Source organism: Schistocerca gregaria, chromosome 5 (genome assembly GCF_023897955.1).
Source record: "Schistocerca gregaria isolate iqSchGreg1 chromosome 5, iqSchGreg1.2, whole genome shotgun sequence".
Classification (NCBI taxonomy): Eukaryota; Metazoa; Arthropoda; class Insecta; order Orthoptera; family Acrididae; genus Schistocerca; species Schistocerca gregaria.
The window spans coordinates 171,246,337-171,267,003 of record NC_064924.1 but is presented as its reverse complement, the minus strand read 5'-3'; the positions used below and the strand labels follow the sequence as shown (position 1 = coordinate 171,267,003).

The following is a 20,667-nucleotide window of genomic DNA, read 5'->3' as shown; positions in this document are numbered from 1 at the left end:
AATTCAGACGCTCTATTACTTTCACGACGCATACGTATATTTCTTCCAAGCTTCCATTTCCTTTGATTGAACTTCATTGTAGGTGTGTTTCGAAATAAATACATTTTTGACCACCCACACAAGAGAGCGCTCAGCCGTGCTTAAGTGTACACCATCTGTATGTGAACTTCACCACTTACTGCTGATACACTGCTATACACATACTATCCGAAATGGACTCACTCGGTTAATTCCTTCTGAGCATTTCCATTTTCACAAATATTTGTTAATGTACGACGCAAATTTGAGTAGCCAGATTATAGCTGTATTGTTAAGTATACAGGGCGATTCAGAAAAAAACGTTTACAAGCTGATAAGGCACATTGGGCACACAACTGCGGTCTGTAATCATATAGTAAGCAGGGCTCGCAAACGGCACGAGAGGGCGCCACCGTTACATGTGGACTGGCATCGTCGGAAACTGTTTAATTGGGCCGTGCATTCCTCCAGACCGACTTGATTGTCACACGTATATAGAATTCCTTCGAGAGGTTATGCCATGCATGTTAATTGATGTTCTCCGGCCTATTCGTCACCGCATTCGATTTCAGCATGATGGACCCCCTGCGAATCTCAGCAGTCAAGTGAGGGCACATCCGTAGGCGATCTCTCCCAGCCACTGGGTTGGTCGCGGTGGGTCAGTCATGTGGCCACCACGATCACCCTGTCTGCCTCCAATTGACATTTTCCGGGGGGAGGGGGGGGGGGTATCTGAAGAACCTTGTGTATGAGTCATATGTTACATCGTCGGAGCACCTAGTGGACAGGGTTGTTGTGGCAGCAGGATGTCTTCGAGATAAACGAGGTGTCTTTGAGAGGGTGCGCCGTTAAATGCAGCATCGATGTCAGGCGTGTCTCGACGCATCTTAACAAATTTTGAGTATCTCCTGTAGTGGGCATCCATTTGTAGCACACTGACTAAACAAATGCAACGCAATTTAGTAGCCGCGGATGATCTTTGCGACCGCCGATTCGTGTATGATTACTGTATGCCTGATGTACCATGTCGGATTGTAAACATTTTTTTAACCGTCCTGAATATCGGAAAAAATTGTATGAGAACCTTTATAATCAATGGTCTCTTCTTCCTTGCAGACAATGCAGGACTGTGGAAGCCAATTGGTGGAGGTGCTGGAGGAGCCAGCGAAGAAGGGCCAGATCCTGGAGATGCGGGAGATAGCCGCCAGGTTCACCACCGACATCATCGCCTCCGTCGGTTTCGGACTCGAGAGTAATTCTCAACGAAACCCGGACGCAGAGTTCCGCCGCTGGGGACGAAAATTATTCGAATTTTCGATTAAGTCGAGGATTGCCAATCTCATGTACAAGTTCATTCCAGTTGTGGCTAAAGCTCTAAGGTGAGTAGTTTAAATGTGCATTTACTCTGTAAAACGTATCACATTGTAACGATACCAGAGAAAAATCTGTCAGTCCCATGAGACTTCCTAAAACAGTGTAACACCCTCTCTAACGTGATAAAGATCGAGGAAGAAGAGAATCCATGAGTTTCTTCAGGTATTGCACATCTACCTGAAGCCACTCATTGACGATTAGAACCAGTAACTAACAATTGTGGGGAAGTTGACTGGTGAGTTACAGCCGCTGTTTAAAAAGAAGCCAGTCACTTTCCATGGCATTATAAGTGTAACGAGCTGGGGACGCTCGGGGGCGAGTGAGTGGTGGTGACTGGCAGTGAGGTATGGGGCAAACGCTGTTAAGAATTAGAAAGAGCTTTATTGATCTTGGTACATGGCGTAGCTTGACAGACTCTTCTCGCTGGCACTGACTTAGGTCAGTGAACTGGTGGCGACTGCTGACTGGTGCTGCTGAGCTGTCACCTCGTGCCGGCCGCTAGTGCCCGAGCGGTTCTAGGCGCTTCAGTCTGGAACGGCGAGCCTGCTACGCTCGCAGTTTCGAATCCTGCCTCGGGCATGGATGTGTGTGATGTCCTTAGGTTAGTTAGGTTTAAGTAGTTCTAAGTTCTAGGGGACTGATGACCTCAGAAGTTAAGTCCCATAGTGCTCAGAGCCATTTGAACCAGCCTACATGACTCTGACTCTGCTCTCGGCTTCTGTTCTCGTTTCTCCCCTCGAAACTGCATCTGTTTCTCATGCCTTGTTACATGGCTGCGAGTGATAGACAGTTCCTTATAGACACACTCGACTGTCAGCGTTGATACACCGCCAGATCGAGCAACTTCACTAACCATATTGTCCCGGGCGTGTTAAAAAATGATAGTTCCTTTACCCTGTAAAACGTATCACATTGTAATGATACCAGAGGAAAATCTGTCAGCCGCATGAGGTTTCCTAAAATGGTGTAACACAGTTTCTAACTTGATAAAGACCTAGGAGGAAGAGAACCCATGCCTTTCTTCAGGAATTGCACATCCACCTGAAGCCACTCAGTGACTGGGTGTTGTGTTGTCTCTATCATCATCATCTCGTCCCCATCGACATGCAAGACGCCGTAATGGCGTCACCTCAAAAGACTTGCGCTAAGCGACAGTCTTACCCGACGGAACGCCCTAGCGACACGACATTTCCATTTGTACAATGTAGTTCAGGCAGTATGGTGTCATAAACATAGGTTTTGACTTGTTTGTTAGCCTATTAGTTGAATAGTCCAAAACTAATAAAAACCGACATAATTACAGTCTCAGTTTTCAGCAATAAAGATTTTATGTGCTTAACACCAAGTAGTCCTTATCATAAGGTTTGAGTCCTGCAACTGTGGTTCCAAGAGAATGATGTTTCAGCGTACTTGAAGCTCTAGTCATTAAATTTACCAGATACCAACGCGAAGAACATACCCCCTTCTAACAGCCGTGTACCGCAAGTCTCTAGAGGAACGGAAGGTTCCAAAAGATTGGAAAAGAGCACAGGTAGTCCCAGTTTTCAAGAAAGGTCGTCGAGCAGATGCGCAAAACTATAGCCCTATATCTCTGACATCGATCTGTTGTAGAATTTTAGAAGACGTTTTTTGCTCGCGTCCATGAACCTTGCCGTTGGTGGGGAGGCTTGCGTGCCTCAGCGATACAAATAGCCGTACCGTAGGTACAACCACAACGGAGGGGTATCTGTTGAGAGGCCAGACAAACGTGTGGTTTCTGAAGAGGGGCAGCAGCCTTTTCAGTAGTTGCAAGGGCAACAGTCTGGATGATTGACTGATCTGGCCTTGTAACAATAACCAAAACGGCCTTGCTGTGCTGGTACTGCGAACGACTGAAAGCAAGGGGAAACTACGGCCGTAATTTTTCCCGAGGGCATGAAGTTTCACTGTATGATTAAATGATGATGGCGTCCTCTTGGGTAAAATATTCCGGAGGTAAAATAGTCCCCCATTCGGATCTCCGGGCGGGGACTACTCAAGAGGATGTCGTTATCAGGAGAAAGAAAACTGGCGTTCTACCGATCGGAGCGTGGAATGTCAGATCCCTTAATCGGGCAGGTAGGTTAGAAAATTTAAAAAGGGAAATGGACAGGTTAAAGTTAGATATAGTGGGAATTAGTGAAGTCCGGTGGCAGGAGGAACAAGACCTCTGGTCAGGTGACTACAGGGTTGTAAACACAAAATCAAATAGGGGTAATGAAGGAGTAGGTTTAATAATGAATAGGAAAATAGGAACGCGGGTAAGCTACTACAAACAGCATAGTGAACGCATTATTGTGGCCAAGATAGATACGAAGCCCAAACCTACTACAGTAGTACAAGTTTATATGTCAACTAGCTCTGCAGATGACGAAGAAATTGAAGAAATGTATGATCAAATAAAAGAAATTATTCAGATAGTGAAGGGAGATGAAAATTTAATAGTCATGGGTGACTGGAATTCAAGTGTAGGAAAAGGGAGAGAAGGAAACGTAGTAGGTGGATATGGTTTGGGGCTAAGAAATGAAAGAGGAAGCCACCTGGTAGAATTTTGCACAGAGCACAACTTAGTCATAGCTAACACTTGGTTTAAGAATCATGAAAGAAGGTTGTATGCATGGAAGAACCCTGGAGATACTAAAAGGTATCAGATAGATTATATAATGGTAAGGCAGAGATTTAGGAACCAGGTTTTAAATTTTAAGACATTTCCAAGGGCAGATGTGGACTCTGACCACAATCTATTGGTTATGACCTGTAGGCTAAAACTGAAGAAACTGCAAAAAGGTGGGAATTTAAGGAGATGGGACCTGGATAAACTGAAAGAACCAGAGGTTGTACACAGTTTCACGGAGAGCATAAGGGAACAATTGTTAGGAATGGGGGAAATAAATACAATAGAAGAAGAATGGGTAGCTTTGAGGGATGAAGTAGTGAAGGCAGCAGAGGATCAAGTAGGTAAAAAGACGAGGGCTAGTAGAAATCCTTGGGTAACAGAAGAAATACTGAATTTAATTGATGAAAGGAGAAAATATAAAAATGCAATAAATGAAGTAGGCAAAAAGGAATACAAACGTCTCAAAAATGAGATCAACAGGAAGTGCAAAATGGCTAAGCAGGGATGGCTAGAGGGCAAATGTAAGGATGTAGAGGCTTATCTCATTAGGGGTAAGATAGATACTGCCTACAGGAAAATTAAAGAGAGCTTTGGAGATAAGAGAACCACTTGTATGAACATCAAGAGCTCAGATGGAAACCCAGCTCTAAGCAAAGAAGGGAAAGCAGAAAGGTGGAAGGAGTATATAGAGGGTCTATACAAGGGCGATGTACTTGAGGACAATATTATGGAAATGGAAGAGGATGTAGATGAAGATGAAATGGGAGATACGATACTGCGTGAAGAGTTTGACAGAGCACTGAAAGACCGGAGTCGAAACAAGGCCCCCGGAGTAGACAACATTCCATTGGAACTACTGACGGCCTTGGGAGAGCCAGTCCCGACAAAACTCTACCATCTGGTGAGCAAGATGTATGAAACAGGCTTAATACCCTCAGACTTCAAGAAGAATATAATAATTCCAATCCAAAAGAAAGCAGGTGTTGACAGATGTGAAAATTACCGAACAATAAGTTTAATAAGCCATAGCTGCAAAATACTAACACGAATTCTTTACAGACGAATGGAAAAACTAGTAGAAGCCGACCTCGGGGAAGATCAGTTTGGATTCCGTAGAAATACTGGAACACGTGAGGCAATACTGACCTTACGACTTATCTTAGAAGAAAGATTAAGGAAAGGTAAACATACGTTTCTAGAATTTGTAGGCCTAGTAGAAAATGTCGGAAGTTCCATGCGGCTTTTCGCGGATGATGCTGTAGTATACGGAGAAGTTGCAGCATTAAAAATTTGCATCGAAATGCAGGAAGATCTGCCGCGGATAGGCACTTGGTGCAGGGAGTGGCAACTGACCCTTAACACAGACAAATGTAATGTATTGCGAATACATAGAAAAAAGGATCCATTATTGTATGATTATATGATAGCGGAACAAACATCGGTAGCAGTTACATTTGTAAAATATTTGGTAGTATGCGTACGGAAAGATTTGAAGTGGAATGATCATGTAATATTAACTGTTGGTAAGGCGGGTGCCAGGTTGAGATTCATTGGGAGAGTCCTTATAAAATGTAGTCCATCAACAAAGGAGGTGGCTTACAAAAAACTCGTTCGACCTATACTTGAGTATTCCTCATCAGTGTGGGATCCGTACCAGGTCGGGTTGACGGAGGAGATAGAGAAGATCCAAAGAAGAGCGGCGCGTTTCGTCACAGGGTTATTTGATAAGCGTGAGAACGTTACGGATATGTTTAGCAAATTCAAGTGGCAGACTCTGCAAGAGCGACGCTCTGCGTCGCGGTGTAGCTAGCTATCCAGGTTTCGGGAGGGTGCGTTTCTGGATGAGGTATCGAATATACTGCTTCCCCCTACTTATATCTCCCGAGAAGATCAGGAATTTAAAATTAGAGAGATTCGAGCGCGCACGGAGGCTTTCCGTCAGTCGTTCTTCCCGCGAATCATACGCGACTGGAACAGGAAAGGAAGGTAATGACAGTGGCACGTAAAGTGGCTTGCGGAGTATAAATGTAGATGTAGATGTCATCCAGTCACGTCTCCACGTTACTCCATGTTATTGTGGTCTTATTCCGTACAATTGAATAAGACCTACGCGCATTTCACTGTGAAGAAGGCCGGATGCAGAGAGACTGTTTTGTTAATTTTCGAATGCCTTTGTTACGGCTCTCTGAGGTGATTCATAACAAGCCGCGGCAGCACCGTTGCCTGGCCGCTTGTGTGTGCGTGATATCCTGCAGTGTTGGTAGAATACAGCCTGGCCGATCGGTGACATAGCGCCACTGCTTCTGTCAGTGGCTTCCCCAGACTCGTCAGTGGCGACCGACGTGTAGCTGATGGTTGCGGCCCTGCCTGGCTGGGAGCAACGGACGTCGCACCGCCGTGACTCACGGCAGAAGCGCAGTGGCATCCAACTACGGACAACGTGCAGCATTCTGGATGGCGCTCCAAGTGTCACAGCCCCACGGCGATAGTTGTGCGATACTAACAAAACACGATTTCAGTACAAATGCAGCTAGATGTTTATATGCCCACGGGCTGCACTTGCTCGGGCCTTTCTTTGCCTTGCGGCATGTATATTAATCATTGCTGTCTAAACTATTTCCACACCTCGCCTTGCGGCGTAGAGGTTTTCAGTATTGTCGTGTGCAGGCTGCAAATTAGAATTCTCCTAGCTCAGGACGGCGTTTGCTCCATGTCACTCCACTTTGCAACGTAGATACTTAGAAAATGATCTAAAAGCAGCGTTGATAAAAAACACCACCTAATACCTACAATTACTGACGCCGCGCAACTCTGGTAATGAAATAATGTCCTGTAGAAAAACTGTCATTAAAAAATTTATCGGGCGGTAAAGAAATGGATCGGCTTCTGGAAAATAATGTCCGAAATTTCCACACAAAAAGGTTTATTTTGTACATCTAGCCAAAAGTGTAAATGTCTTGTGACTAGGGCATCCTGTCAGGAACACCGGTCGCAAGCCTTTCGTTTTGAGGGCACTTAGGCGACTTGCGCGTCGATGGGGATGAAATGATGATTATTAGAACAACACAACACCCAGTCCCTGAGCGGAGAAAATCTCCGACCGAGCCGGGAACCGAGAACCCGGGTCCTTAGGATTGACATTCTGTCGCACTGACGACTTTTTTATTATTATTTTTTTCTTTTCCTTTTTTTTCGACGCGCTTCAATGCTCCACTTTTTTTTTAATGGGCTTGCCTTGGAACGTGGAACAGCTGCGTTGTGTTTTATAAGGCATAACATCCACACTCGCCTGCAGCTGGCTGGCGCTGCTGTAATTTACTTCCTTTGTACTGCCTTTGTGACTGAATATGGTCGGTGCGCCACAGCTACTGTCACCTACTTCAGCGGTGAAGGATCACACAAATACCTCGTACCTGTTCTAAACTGTCTAGAATATTCGAAAGGGACTAGTGTGCTCTTTTTAGGAGTTGGCTAATATTTTGCTCCTTCCCTTGGGCATTCATAGCCTGGACGAGGATCTCTTTGGTATTTTTCCGGTTATCTTAATTGGTAATCGAAACTTCTGTCTCAGGATGTCTTTATGCCATCTCTGCGTTTCACAGGAACCAGTGCCTCACTCGATAATGTCAAAGACTGACCTAGACTGGTCGCAGATACTATAGCTTTCATTGAGAATTTGTCTCTTGAAAAAATATGTTGGGACTGCCGTGAAGGCCTATAGAAAACTAGTCAACATCATTCTGGCTATCCAATCACAATAAATGGGACCATACTCAACGTCACTTGAATATGACAGTTTAGCTTCTAAACATTCATGGTGGTGTCTGTTTGTTCTATATCGTGTCTCCCTACCACTTTAGCGCAACGACGCTCTGAGCGTGTTTTTTTAGGGAATTGACTAGTTTGAACCTGGGACCTGTTGCTGGTAAGGAGACGCCAGACCACACATGACATGTAGAATTCAGAAGAGTTCAGTGAGACTAGCGATGATATAACCAAATATTAAATGATCTCAGCGTCAGCTCCACTGCACTCCCTGTAAAAGAATCTTAATACTAACTAAATTTAGTGGAAAGGGTTCAAGGCTTTCCTATTTTTAGTTAGCTGGTAAAATAACGTCGAAAAAGCAGTTAAGTTTACCATTGGAAATTTTATTCTACTCACAAAACATCGTTTATAAATTGCACTATTGATAAAAGGAAATGTTTTAATACAGGATGGTAAAAACCAAAATGTGAACGAATATTCCCTGAATGGGTTTCCAAGTTCTACAATCGATCGAAGGATGACCTATGCCATATCACATCTATAATCTAGGTTTAATTTAAATTTCACAAAAGATAAAACTATCAAAATGGTCTACAGTGACCCTCAATTATCTTTAATTACTTATTTAACTTGTCGTAAATTACAGTGGCTGATGTGGCTTCTCAATAACCATATAAAAGAAAAATCATCGCGTTCCAGATCTGTTCTTCAAGTGGCAAATGTGAACACCATGAGTTTTAATTAACGATCGACACTAGTATTACGCAAAAAAGGGGTGTAACAGACGAGTGACTTCTGCAGTTCTGAGTGAAGCCTTATGCGTTCAAAAAGGCGGCATCGCGTGCGTTCATTACCTTGTCGGTGTTTAGGCAGCGTCAGGGCGACAGCGGCCGGCGCACCAGCCATCCAGCTCGCCGTCTCGGAACTAACTGTCCTCTAACTTCTCCTTACTACAATTTACCGAAGTTGGTTTAAAAAAACTACCTGGCTGTGTTTTCATCTGACCAATCAGGGTCTCAATGTTAACCTTAAGCTCCGCCTACAAAAATTCTGTCTATCCAATGAGAAACGTTATACTTTTCGTGGTGAGGCAATGTTTTTAAAGTTTGCAACGTAACAGACGCTAAAAAGTCTCACGCTAAAACCTGCAGCTATTGTGGTCCTTTTAGCATTATCGTAAGATCTATACTGTTCTTCTGGAGGGCTCTATCTTTTAACATGGGCTGGGGGGGGGGGGGGGGGTGGTCCTTGACGTACCTGAGACGCGAAAAAGTCTCACGCTAAAACTTGCGGGTGGTAGTGGCCCTTTTTTGTGTTATCGTAAGATCTATACTGTTTTTCTGGAGGGCTCTAGCATTTAACATGGGCTGGGGGGTGGTCCTTGATGTACCTGAGACGCGAAAAAGTCTCACGCTAAAACGTGCGGGTGGTGAGCCCTAGTGTTTAGCTGGCGACGTGGGTGTCTAGCCCGTCCCTTATCGTAGGGCCTTCTAGCTTAACACGGTTCTACTCTCGGCTTCTGTTCTCGTTTCTCCCCTCGGAAGTGCGTCTGCCTCACGGTGGGAAGGTACGACATGCATTTAGGCATTCTTGTGTTAGTCTGTGGTATACCATTTGCTCACTCGTTACTCGTATTACTTTGGTTAATTTAATGTCACGATTTATTCGGAGCTACGTGACATACTAGTGGATTTGCTTATCATGTCAGGGTTTTCATGGAAGGTGTTGGATTTGCCTGACACCTTACAAGCTTTCTGAGTGTTCCGTAAGTGGAAACAGAACGTTCGCTATCCTCAACCAGCTAATACTGGACTGTAGTTCGAGATGATAACATCGTTCACCAACCCAACTACATTGTGCTCCCGATGATGAACGCAGATCCGAAGAGCTTTTGAAGGAGAATGAATAGGGCAATATAAAAACCTTTCGTGCAATACAGCTAAAAGAAGCAAAACCACAAGAGATTCTGCAAAAGGAGCTATCCGTCCCGCGAGCCCTGTTATTGAACATCCGGACGGCCTGTCGGCCGGCCGCTATGACCGAGCGGTTGTAGGTGCTTCAGTTCGGAACCGCGCTACTGCTACGATCGCAGGTTCCAATCCTGCCTCGGGCATGGATGTGTGTGATATCCTTAGATTTAAGTAGTTCCACGTCTAGGGGACTGGTGACCTCAGATGTTAAGTCCCACAGTGCTCAGAGCCGTTTTAACCATTTTGAACGGCCTGTCGTCACACCTACGTCAAGCAATATACCTTCTGCAATATTCTTTTCACTCAGTGTTTCCAACAGCCGAGCTCCACCAACTGAACTCATCGTCTGGTGAACCACTCATAATATCCCATTCTGGCCATCAAGAGCTACATTTACTGTGTTTTCCCTAAATTTCCCCAAAACCAAACCCATAATGATTTTCCTCCATACCTCTCAATTTTGTTTTCTGTAAATAAATTCACGTCGATAGATCATAAAAGCTTAGCTCATTTCCTTTTACTTGCACACAAACACTTTATTGGTAGCTGACTGTGGGATTCTTAAGGAGCACTTCTTCATAATCCAAAGTACAGCTGTTTCTGAAATTAGATAAGCTTTCTAAACAGCTGTTTTTTTATCCGTGACTGATGTTTAGAACCTGTGACTGTTTATTCGATATAAGTGCAGAATACTAGAACCAGTAACTTCTTCTGATATACTTGTTGATTTCACAAACCTGTCTTCGAACCTTTTTAGGCTCATCTTTAGATGGTGCACAGGGGGTTGCATCACAATTTCATAGCGTAACGCAATCCTGAAGAAAGCAGGTGTTGATAGATGTGAAAATTACCGAACTATCAGTTTAATAAGTCACGGCTGCAAAATACTAACGCTAATTCTTTACAGACGAATGAAAAAAATGGTAGAAGCCGACCTCGGGGACGATCAGTTTGTATTCCGTAGAAATGTTGGAACACTTGAGACAGTACTGACCCTACGACTTATCTTAGAAAATAGATTAAGGAAAGGCAAACCTATGTAGACTTATAGAAAGCTTTTCACAGTGTTCACTGGAATACTCTCTTTCAAATTCTAAAGGTGGCAGGGGTAAAATACAGGGAGCGAAAGGATATTTACAATTTGTACAGAAACCAGATGGCAGTTATAAGAATCGAGGGGTATGAAAGGGAAGCAGTGATTTGGAAGGGTGTGAGACAGAGTTGTAGCTTATCCCCGATGTTATTCAATCTGTATATTGAGCAGGCAGTAAAGGAAACAAAAGAAAAATTCGGAGATAGGAATTAAAATCCATGGAGAAGAAATAAAACCTTTGAGCTTCGCCGATGACATTGTAATTCTGTCAGAGACAGAAAAGGACTTGGAAGAGCAATTGAACGGAATGGACAGTGTCTTGAAAGCAGGGTATAAGATGAACATCAACAGAAGCAAAACGAGGATAATGGAATGTAGTCGAATTAAATCGGGTGATGCTGCGGGAATTAGATTAGGAAATGAGACGCTTAAAGTAGTAAATGAATTTTGCTATTTGGGGAGCAAAATAACTGGTGATGGTAAAAGTAGAGAGGATATAAAATGTAGACTGGCAATGGCAAGGAAAGCGTTTCTGAAGAAGAGAAATCTGTTAACATCGAAATACTTAAGTGTCAGGAAGTCGTTTCTGAAAGTATTTGTATGGAGTGTAGCCATCTATGGAAGTGAAACGTGGACGATAAATAGTTTAGACAAGAAGAGAATAGAAGCTTTCGAAATGTGGTGATAAAGAAGAATGCTGAAGATTAGATCACATAACTAACGAGGAGGTTTTGAATAGAATTGGAGAGAAGAGAAATTTGTCGCACAGCTTGACTAGAAAAATGGATAGTTTGGTACGGCTTATACTGAGGCATGAAAGGATCACCAATCTAGTATTGGAGGGCAGCGTGGAGGGTAAAAATTGTAAAGGGAGACCAAGAGATGAACACACTAAACAGATTCAGAAGGATGTAGATTGCAGTAGGTACTGGGAGCTGAAGAAGCTTGCACAGGATAGAGTAGCATGGAGAGCTGCATCAAACTAGTCTCCCCAACAACAATGACGCTGGGTGCTGTTGTCTTTGCCAAAAGCATGTTCCATCCTCTTACACTATGAAATGATCATGTAATATACTGTGCACCATCTGAAGATGAGCCTGAAAAGGTTCGGAAACCGGCATATGGAATAAAAAAGTATTTAAAGAAAACATTTGGTTGCAGTTTTCTGTATTCATATTGGCTGTTTTTGTATGTTGAGTCTAAAAAGTGGCTTCCCCTACTCGTTCTAATACTGATAGGGTTTTCTAGTACATAGATCAGCTCAATATCTAATCTTAATTCGTTCGGTATGGTACACTCCCACTTCCGCCTCAAAAGATAATGCCTGAGAAGAAAAGTTCATTTAAGACGTTTGCGACCAGAAGAGCAGGAGCAAACGAAACGAAGATTCACGGTTTGGGAAGGTATATGATGTTTGTTCAGTGATTACAGTGCAGAGTCTAATTTACGAATTTAGCAGCAGGAGCCCGCTTATCATCACGGCGTTGTATCTTCCCTTGCCTAGATGTATGCATTGATTCTATTGGGAAGGTAGTCATGAAAGTGTTGTATGCTCTCCAGAGACAAACTAGCCCTCAAGTTTTGTAACTGGTCCTTAACATCCTGGATACTGGAACTGGGACAGAATTGATGTACAGCTGGTCCCACACGTGATCTATTGCGGACAGGTCTGGAGGTCTTGCTGGACACAGGAGTGACTCACCATCACTCATACAGTTCATAGAGACACGTGCCATGTTTGGATGAGCATTGTCCTGTTGTAAAATGACACCACGATACTACCACAGGAGAGATAGCACATGAACATTCAGGACGTCCCACTCTATGACGCCAGGATAATACCGCTCTGTCTCTCCAAAACATTGGAAGAATGAGACCTCTCCTTAGGACACCGCCACACTCGCCGATGATAGTCATCCGGGGTAATGCAGAAGTACTATTCATCGATGAACATAATTCGATGCCGTTCACCAGCAGTACTTGGATCCGCTACTACAAACGCAGTCATTTGTGTTCTGGTCTTAAAGGCAGCCTATGCAGTGGGTGGTAATTCAGTAACCTGGCTGCTGCTGCTCTCACAGCAATTGTACGGAATAGCACAGCACGCTACGGGGAGTTCGTTACTTGTTCTGGGACAACAGATGCAGAAGAGAAAGGGATTGCGAAGCGCTCGAGGCACAATCCGGCGATATTCCCTTGTGGTGGTCAGACGTGGTCGATGGGAACATTGACAAGGTGTACGCCTGCCCGCGTAGTCCCATACAGTCCAACACTGGGCCCCATTATTATACATGTTGAACGATTCGAACAGCTGGGCAAATGAAGACGGACAATGAGGCCCCTTTCAAACACTGTCAGATGTTGATAATTCCTGTCTAAAACAAGTTCGCGACATCGCCGTGTACTTGATAATGATCACTCAACACCGGACGGTATTCACACCTTTTACACAGTATTGGAAATCAGTATAAACGCAGGCTTCCACGAAAGGGTCTGAAATAAGACTTTTGATAAAATTTCGATGTATCGACATATTTTACAAGAAATGTAGATACGCAAGTATATGTATATGTCGACACCGAAACAGCAATATCAAATGCCGATATTTTTATTTTATGTTATATATTTTCCGCAATTTTCAGCAAATATTTGAAATTGTAGTGGAATATAAGTTTACTTTCACTGTGTGAAGCAGTATTACTACTTTTTGAGCTTTCATCATGTCCAGTCTTTCTCTGTGACTGAGTGAAGCTAATATAGCTGTCTCAATGAAGTCCGATCCACTGCGGCGAAGGGGGGGGGGGGGCTGGGGGCGGGGGTGGGGCGGGGGTGGGGCGGGGGGGGGGGGGCGGGGAAGCGGGTGTGTGAATAGAATAATAAAATTTCCGATCGGCGTTCTTTAAAATCAGTTGCTCAAAATGATGAACAAAAATCTAAATGACGGCGGTTGGAGAAATGCTGAGGTAATCGGCGCTCCGCGCTTCCAGCAGAAAGTGCAACGTTTAACTGCACCATGCAACTTTGACACTACAATTGCTAGGTCGCTGGCGTTTGCAGAAATGAAAAAACAGAGAAGTTGACAGGAAGTGTTCCGGACAAATCCGATGTTTGACGAAGCCGAACGACAGACCTACCGGACACCTGTTAATTGCGCCACTTACATGCAGTTACCATTTTTGGCAAAGTGGTTATCGCCAAGCGTAAACAAGCATCGTTTTCCTTTCAGGCTACTAGCTTGTTGACCTGCAGAATACTTAATAATAAATCAGGACTTAAATATACAGCTCTAAACTCGGCCGTATATTTATAACGTGCAGCCAATATGTTTCTAGGTCTGTACGTCGATACTATTTGTCAATGTATTGATACTTTCTTAGTTACATCGATGGTCAACATAATACGTTTTTTAAATATCGATGTATCGGATTCCTGATACTTTTAAAATGATCAACAGTTCTAGTCTGAAGCACACACTTACCGAATTTACTATGAATACATATACATATAAGACATAAATAATCATGACCGAGTTACATAGTTTATTTCATAAAAAAGTAAAACAATAAAGCGTTTGCATTTCCTGGTAGGAAACTGATATAAAGGCACTCTCCGTGCTCCTGTGTTATTACATTGTTAGTACTTTGGCAACTTCCGCTCTTCTTAGTTACCTAATTATCTAAAAAAATTTCTTCGGCACTGATGTTGTCAGGGGTTGCAGTTCTTGCACTGAAATTGTCGACTACTCTTGTCGTATCGCTCTTTCAGCTTACATACAGCCTCAGATTGCCTTCCATTGTGATAAACACGCTTGCAAGTATTCTCCAAAGATTTTCCACGAGGCTCAAAATCTGGGCTATGTCCGTTCTGTCCATATCGTGCGCCCAATCTCACCTAAATTACCCAACGGGTCTGACCAGTTCAACTTGTCAATTTGACGGTTAGAGAGTCCCATTTCCTTGTACGTACAGATTTTTGCTTTTTCGTCACCTGATAACTATTTTCCGCGTAGCACAGTCACAATCGTGATTTATGTACACAAAATGCATAGTCACTAATGGCGTATGTTTACTATCTGCAATAAAGGCATGTACGCAAACACTAACACTGCATAGAGCCAACTGCATTTTTACCTAATTCCATCCTCTACCACCTGAATCGTTGATGTCTTCTCATATACTGTACAACTGGTGTGAAATGCGATACCATTTGACTGTATTTGTCGGTATATGGAATTTCATACTGTTCCAAATACATTGTGTACAACTATTCCAATGGACAATGTTAATTTTCCAGCAAATATCCATACCTTTATACTGATTTCCACCACTGTATTCCCTACCAGGCCTGTTAACACTAAATATGAACAAGACTAATTCACTCGTTCTACTTGTCACTGAGAATTGCAACTCTAATCATTTACATACCCATGTGCGTGTATGATGAAGTTACACACATCAAAAAAGGTTTTTCATCACTTCTCTTCCGAGAGTTCCGGTACCTGTACAGAAACCTGGAATAGAGATCAACATAAACATCATTTCCGCTCTTTGTATTGCTCATGAAAACCACACATTACATGTTGTATCACCATACAGCGAGACCTTCAGAGATGTTGGTCCTGATTGCTGTACACACCGGTACGTCTAATACCCAGTAGTACGTCCTCTTGCATTGATGCATGCCTGTATTCATTGTGGCATACTATCCACAAGTCCATCAAGGCACTGTTGGTCCAGATTGCCTCAACCCTCAACGGCGATTCGGCGTAGATACCTCAGAGTGGTTGGTGGGTCACGTCGCCCATAAATAGACCTTCTTGAATCTATCCCAGGCATGTTCGATAGGGTTAATGTCTGTAGAACATGCTGGCCACTCTAGTCGAGCGATGTCGTTATCCTGAAGGAAGTCATTCACAAGATGTGTACGACAGGGGCGTGAATTGGTGTGGATGAAGACGACTGCCTCGCCTATATGCTGCCGATATGGTTACACTATCGGTCGGAGGGTGGCATTCACGTATCGTACAGCCGTTACGGCGCCTTCCATAACCACCAGCGGCATACGTCGGCCCCACATAGTACCACTCCAAAACAGCAGGGAACTTCTACCTTGCTGCACTCGCTGGACAGTGTGTCTAAGGCATTGAGCCTGACCGGGTTGCCTCCAAACACGTCTCCGACGATTGTCTGGTTGAACGCATACACGACACATATCGGTGAAAAGAACGTGATGCCAATCCTGAGCAGCCAACAACGTGCTGTATGCACGTTGTTGGGTCCATCTGTACCTCGTTGCATGGTGTCATGGTTGCAAAGATGGTCTTCGCCATAGACGTAGGGAGCGAAGTTGCGCACCATGCAGCCTATTGGGCACAGTTTGGTTCACTCCGAGACACGTAGACACTTCCCTTGTTGAGGTCCGTTTCTGGCACAAAGTAACAATGCGGACCCAATCGGCCCGCGTTATTGGCGGTCTAGGCATGGTTGAACTACAGACAACTCGAGCCGTGTACCTCCTTCCTGGTGGAATGACTGGAACTCGATGGTTGTTTACATCTTTGGGCGGGTTTACTGCCATCTCTGAACAATCAAAGGGACTGTATCCGTGATACAATATCACAATCAATGCCTATCTCCAGGGGTTATGGGAACCGGGGTGATGCAAAAGTTTTTCTGGTGTGTGTATGTTCACATCGAAGCATGTCTTCTGGGTCATCACTGTTTGGCATATACTATTAAAAACATTTCTACCCAAGAGAAAATTGGCTATGTGTAGTGTATTTTGACAACCACGTGTGCATTACATCAAATTTCATGTATTATTGATTAACGAATTCTGAATACTACAAAAACGATCGGTGGCCATTGTTATCGATTGAGCACCATCAAATAAAGTTGAGGAAAGTACCTTCCTTTGGTTGAGATGTAACCTTACTACTTACTTCATGACTTTGAATGTACATTTGTTTCCGTTATTTTCAGGTTAAAGGGAAGCGCTAGAGACGTCATAATATACTTTCGGGATGTGGTGAAGAGTACTGTGGAGTACCGCGAACAACACAGCGTTGTCCGCAATGACTTCCTGCACCTGATGATACAGCTCAAGAACAAGGGTTTCATTGACGAACAAAGCAAAACAGGATCCCAAGAAATTGATAACTGGAGTAAGTATGAACATATAACTCAAAGAACGTGTGGTCAGACAAGTTTGTCACTTCTTCAACAAGTATCTGGAATGTTATTTTATTCAGAAACAGCTGAAGGCGCGAATCGCATAAATAGTTTTTATTATTTTTACGCTGTTATACCGGAAATGATATTCATACGATGGAGCCAATGTGAATATCCCACACACCATCACAAAGAGAAAGAACAGGATAGTGCCTAATTACGAGATTGTTGTTGTTGTTGTAGTCTTCAGTCCAGAGAATAGTTCAGTGCAGGTCTCCATGCTACCCTATCCTGTGCAACCTTCTTCATCACCCTGTACCTACTGCAACCTACATCCTTCTGAATCTGCTTAGTGTATTCTTCTCTTGGTCTCCCTCTACGATTTTTACCCTCCACGCTGCCCTCCAATGCTAAATTTGTTATCCCTTGATGCTTCAGAACATGTCCTACCAACCGGTCCCTTCTTCTTGTCAAGTTGTACCACAAACTCCTCTTCTCCCCAATTCTATTCAGTACCTCCTCATTAGTTATGTGATCTACCCATCGAATCTTCAGCATTCTTCTGTAGCACCACATTTCGAAAGCTTCTATTCTCTTCTTGTCCTAATGAAATTCGGACAGCAATGACAGAGTGGATGAAGACTTTATTACCAGTAAGATCCCAGTGGGCAAGGGAGTTCGCCAAGCTGATACCATCTCTTCGTAACTTTTCACCCTCGCATTGAAGGATGTATCCAAATCACTAGAGTGGAGTAACAGAGGAATAAAAACGGTGGCTCATATCAGAACCATCTCACGATGATGTTGTCATAAATGAAGATTTAGAAAAACTAAAGACTGTGATCGAATTGCTAAATCATGCCTTCTCAAACATTGACAATGAAATAAAAATTGTAAACCCAGACAATCAACCACTTATATTAGGAAACGCGTCTACAGATGTTGTTGATGAATACACCTATCTTGGAGACAAAATTAAACTAGGGAAAAACGATCAAAATGCAGAAATTCCTCGCAGAGTGGGACAAAGCGGGACAACATTCCTGAAACTAAGATTTATGCTGACCATCGAGGATGTCCCAAATGATGTCTGTAACATGTGCGTAGTGCCAGTTACAACCAACGGTCTGGAACCTATGACTCTAAGGAACTAAGGCAACTGCTTATAAACTACAACGTACACAACGAGTCATAGAAGGAAAGATGCTAGGAGTCAGCCTCAGGGTTAGGATTTGATCAGGGGACATTAGAAGTAGAACATATGTAGATGTCCCAGAGAGAGTTGCAAGACTGAAGTGGCAACGGGTTGGATACGTAGCTCGACAAGGTTACTGCAAGTGGAGCCCTGGAATTGTTCACTGGAGACCATGGGATCACAAGAAGGCACTAGAAGACCTCAAAAGAGATGGCTTGATGACGTGAAGCTGGTGGCTGGAACGCTATGGTACCTCGTGGCTCCAAATCGAAGACGACAGAAAAGTGTGAAAAAGACTTATATCCGGCAGTGGATTAAGATAGACTGGGAAGAAGAAATATCGAAGATAAGTGTTCCCATTATGGCACTACCAAGGTTTGTCTCTCGTAACCATCATAAGGAAAATATAAGAGAGAATGGATACGTAGAGACTCGGTTAGACAGATATTTCTTCCTCGCTCATTACGAGAATGGAACAGCAGAGAGAATCAATAGTAGCAGTATTCAGTACTCTTCGCCATGCACTGTACGCTGTTTTGTGGAGTGTTTATGTAGATTCATTCTTGATTGTAAAAATTCAAAGTTACTCATTTTCAAAAACCGTCCTACCCGAAATGTAGCTAAGACCAGCGGAAAAGAGTTACTCACAATATAACGTCTGTAAAATACATCTTTTGTAGTAAGATCTTAAGAGACGGTAATTACCGACATCCACAACACTCAAAACCACGGATCTACCTCCGTAACCAAGGAAATCTACCATTAATTTTGACAGGTCGTCGTTCAGCAGACAAACAAAATGTTTGCTAGAATTACTGTCAGTTAATTCAGAAAATGCATTTTAACCACGCCAAATTAAATAAAACAGAGGATGCTTAAGCTGCATTTTCTAAAGTACTTAACGGCTATTGGTTCTTATCTGATGAAAACATTGTCAGTTAATGTCTTATTATAGAGCACCGACTTGTGCTGCTCTGTTTTAAGACACAACGATAAACGTAAGTTACCACGTGATGATTATTGGATTTTAGAAAATACACAGTCCCTAAATATCATAAAAATTACAATGAAAAAACTGGCAAGAAGAAACATATACATTCTGCAAATTTAGACTTACTCACAGGCTTTCCTGAGTGGCCAGCTCCATAGAAAAATTGAGTGAGATCCCAGCTGCTTCTCCTCTAACAAAACCGTCTAGCAACCAATGAGCCTTTCTCATCCTACGACATAATGCGGTACTTCGTTGGTAGAACACAACGTTAGTGGGATGAACTAACTATTATCAAATACAGTAATTGAACTAATGGCACGATTTCGTTTCACAGAATTTACGATCGACGACGTGACAGCACAGTCGATCCTGTTTTACGCCGCAGGATTCGAAACATCGTCGACAACCATGAGTTTCGCGCTGTATGAGTTGGCTCTCAATCAAGACGTACAGAAGCGACTGCACGAGGAGGTGGACGCGACGCTGAAAGAGCACGGAGGACAGTTGACGTACGAAGCCATTTCCAGCATGAAGTATCTGGACAAGGTCGTCGCAGGTGAGTTTCTGCAGACCAGCACAACATAAACCGACACAACTAAAGTGACTGCCTTCTTTTCATTTTCACACAGGCAATCTATATTTGTAGGACCACAACAGATTCCACGGAACTACCCTAAAATAATTTTATCTCTGTAGCTCATTGTATGCTGCCGTTAAATTTAGTGGCAGAGTTAAGTTGTGTACAAGATACGGACGCCCAAACAGACCTCCCTATACCGAATGAATTAATTAGAATTGCTAGAAAATGACACATGTCGATGTTTGAGTACTGATCAGAAAGCTTCATTACATAGACGTCTTTGTAGATTATTTACGTGAAAAGGGGCGCTTTTTTCATTGTCTATATATACAGGGCGTAAATTTTAAGTTGACAAACCAGAATAGCTCGAAAAATAAGCTTCACATGAAAAAAATGTGTAGAATCCGAAGTTGATTATTTTCGAGGGGGGCATCTGCTGGTGCTAAAATGAGGCTGGGGTGGTTGGACTTCAAAATTTCAAATGGGATCCCCCTTTTCTTATTGTAGAATCAGATTCTATATAAAAAAACTACTTACGTTTTGCTTAAACATTTCTTTTGATTCTTGATAGTTCGCGCTGTGATTAAAAAAATCCATGTTCTCGTTTTTGCGTGCAAAATGGTCACGGACAGATAAAAAACTTATTTGCTTCGTAAATTTTTATTCGCTAAAACTAAGACTCTTCCTCTCTCCCTGTAGGGTGTGGATTGAGCTAGAGGAATTAGAGTTTTACAAATGTTGACAAGAATATTAATTTTTTCCGCAGATTTCGGATAAATTTTGTTTGTCTCGTGGTCCTGAGGCCAAACAATCTTTAATTATCAAAGAAATCATCTGAATAGCTAACGGCCCAAACATTTTTCATATTTTTGA

General features: G+C 43.1%; 1 protein-coding gene across 1 annotated transcript in view; it reads left to right on the top strand.

The window, feature by feature from the left end:
- The window catches only part of LOC126273057 (cytochrome P450 6k1-like), a 43,256-nt gene that overhangs the window by 10,130 nt on the left and 12,459 nt on the right, over positions 1-20,667 (top strand). The window contains exons 4-6 of the mRNA XM_049976463.1: positions 1,135-1,397; positions 16,840-17,021; positions 19,549-19,770. Of these exons, the coding sequence (XP_049832420.1) occupies positions 1,135-1,397; positions 16,840-17,021; positions 19,549-19,770 (667 nt within the window). The remainder of the gene's footprint in view (positions 1-1,134; positions 1,398-16,839; positions 17,022-19,548; positions 19,771-20,667) is intronic.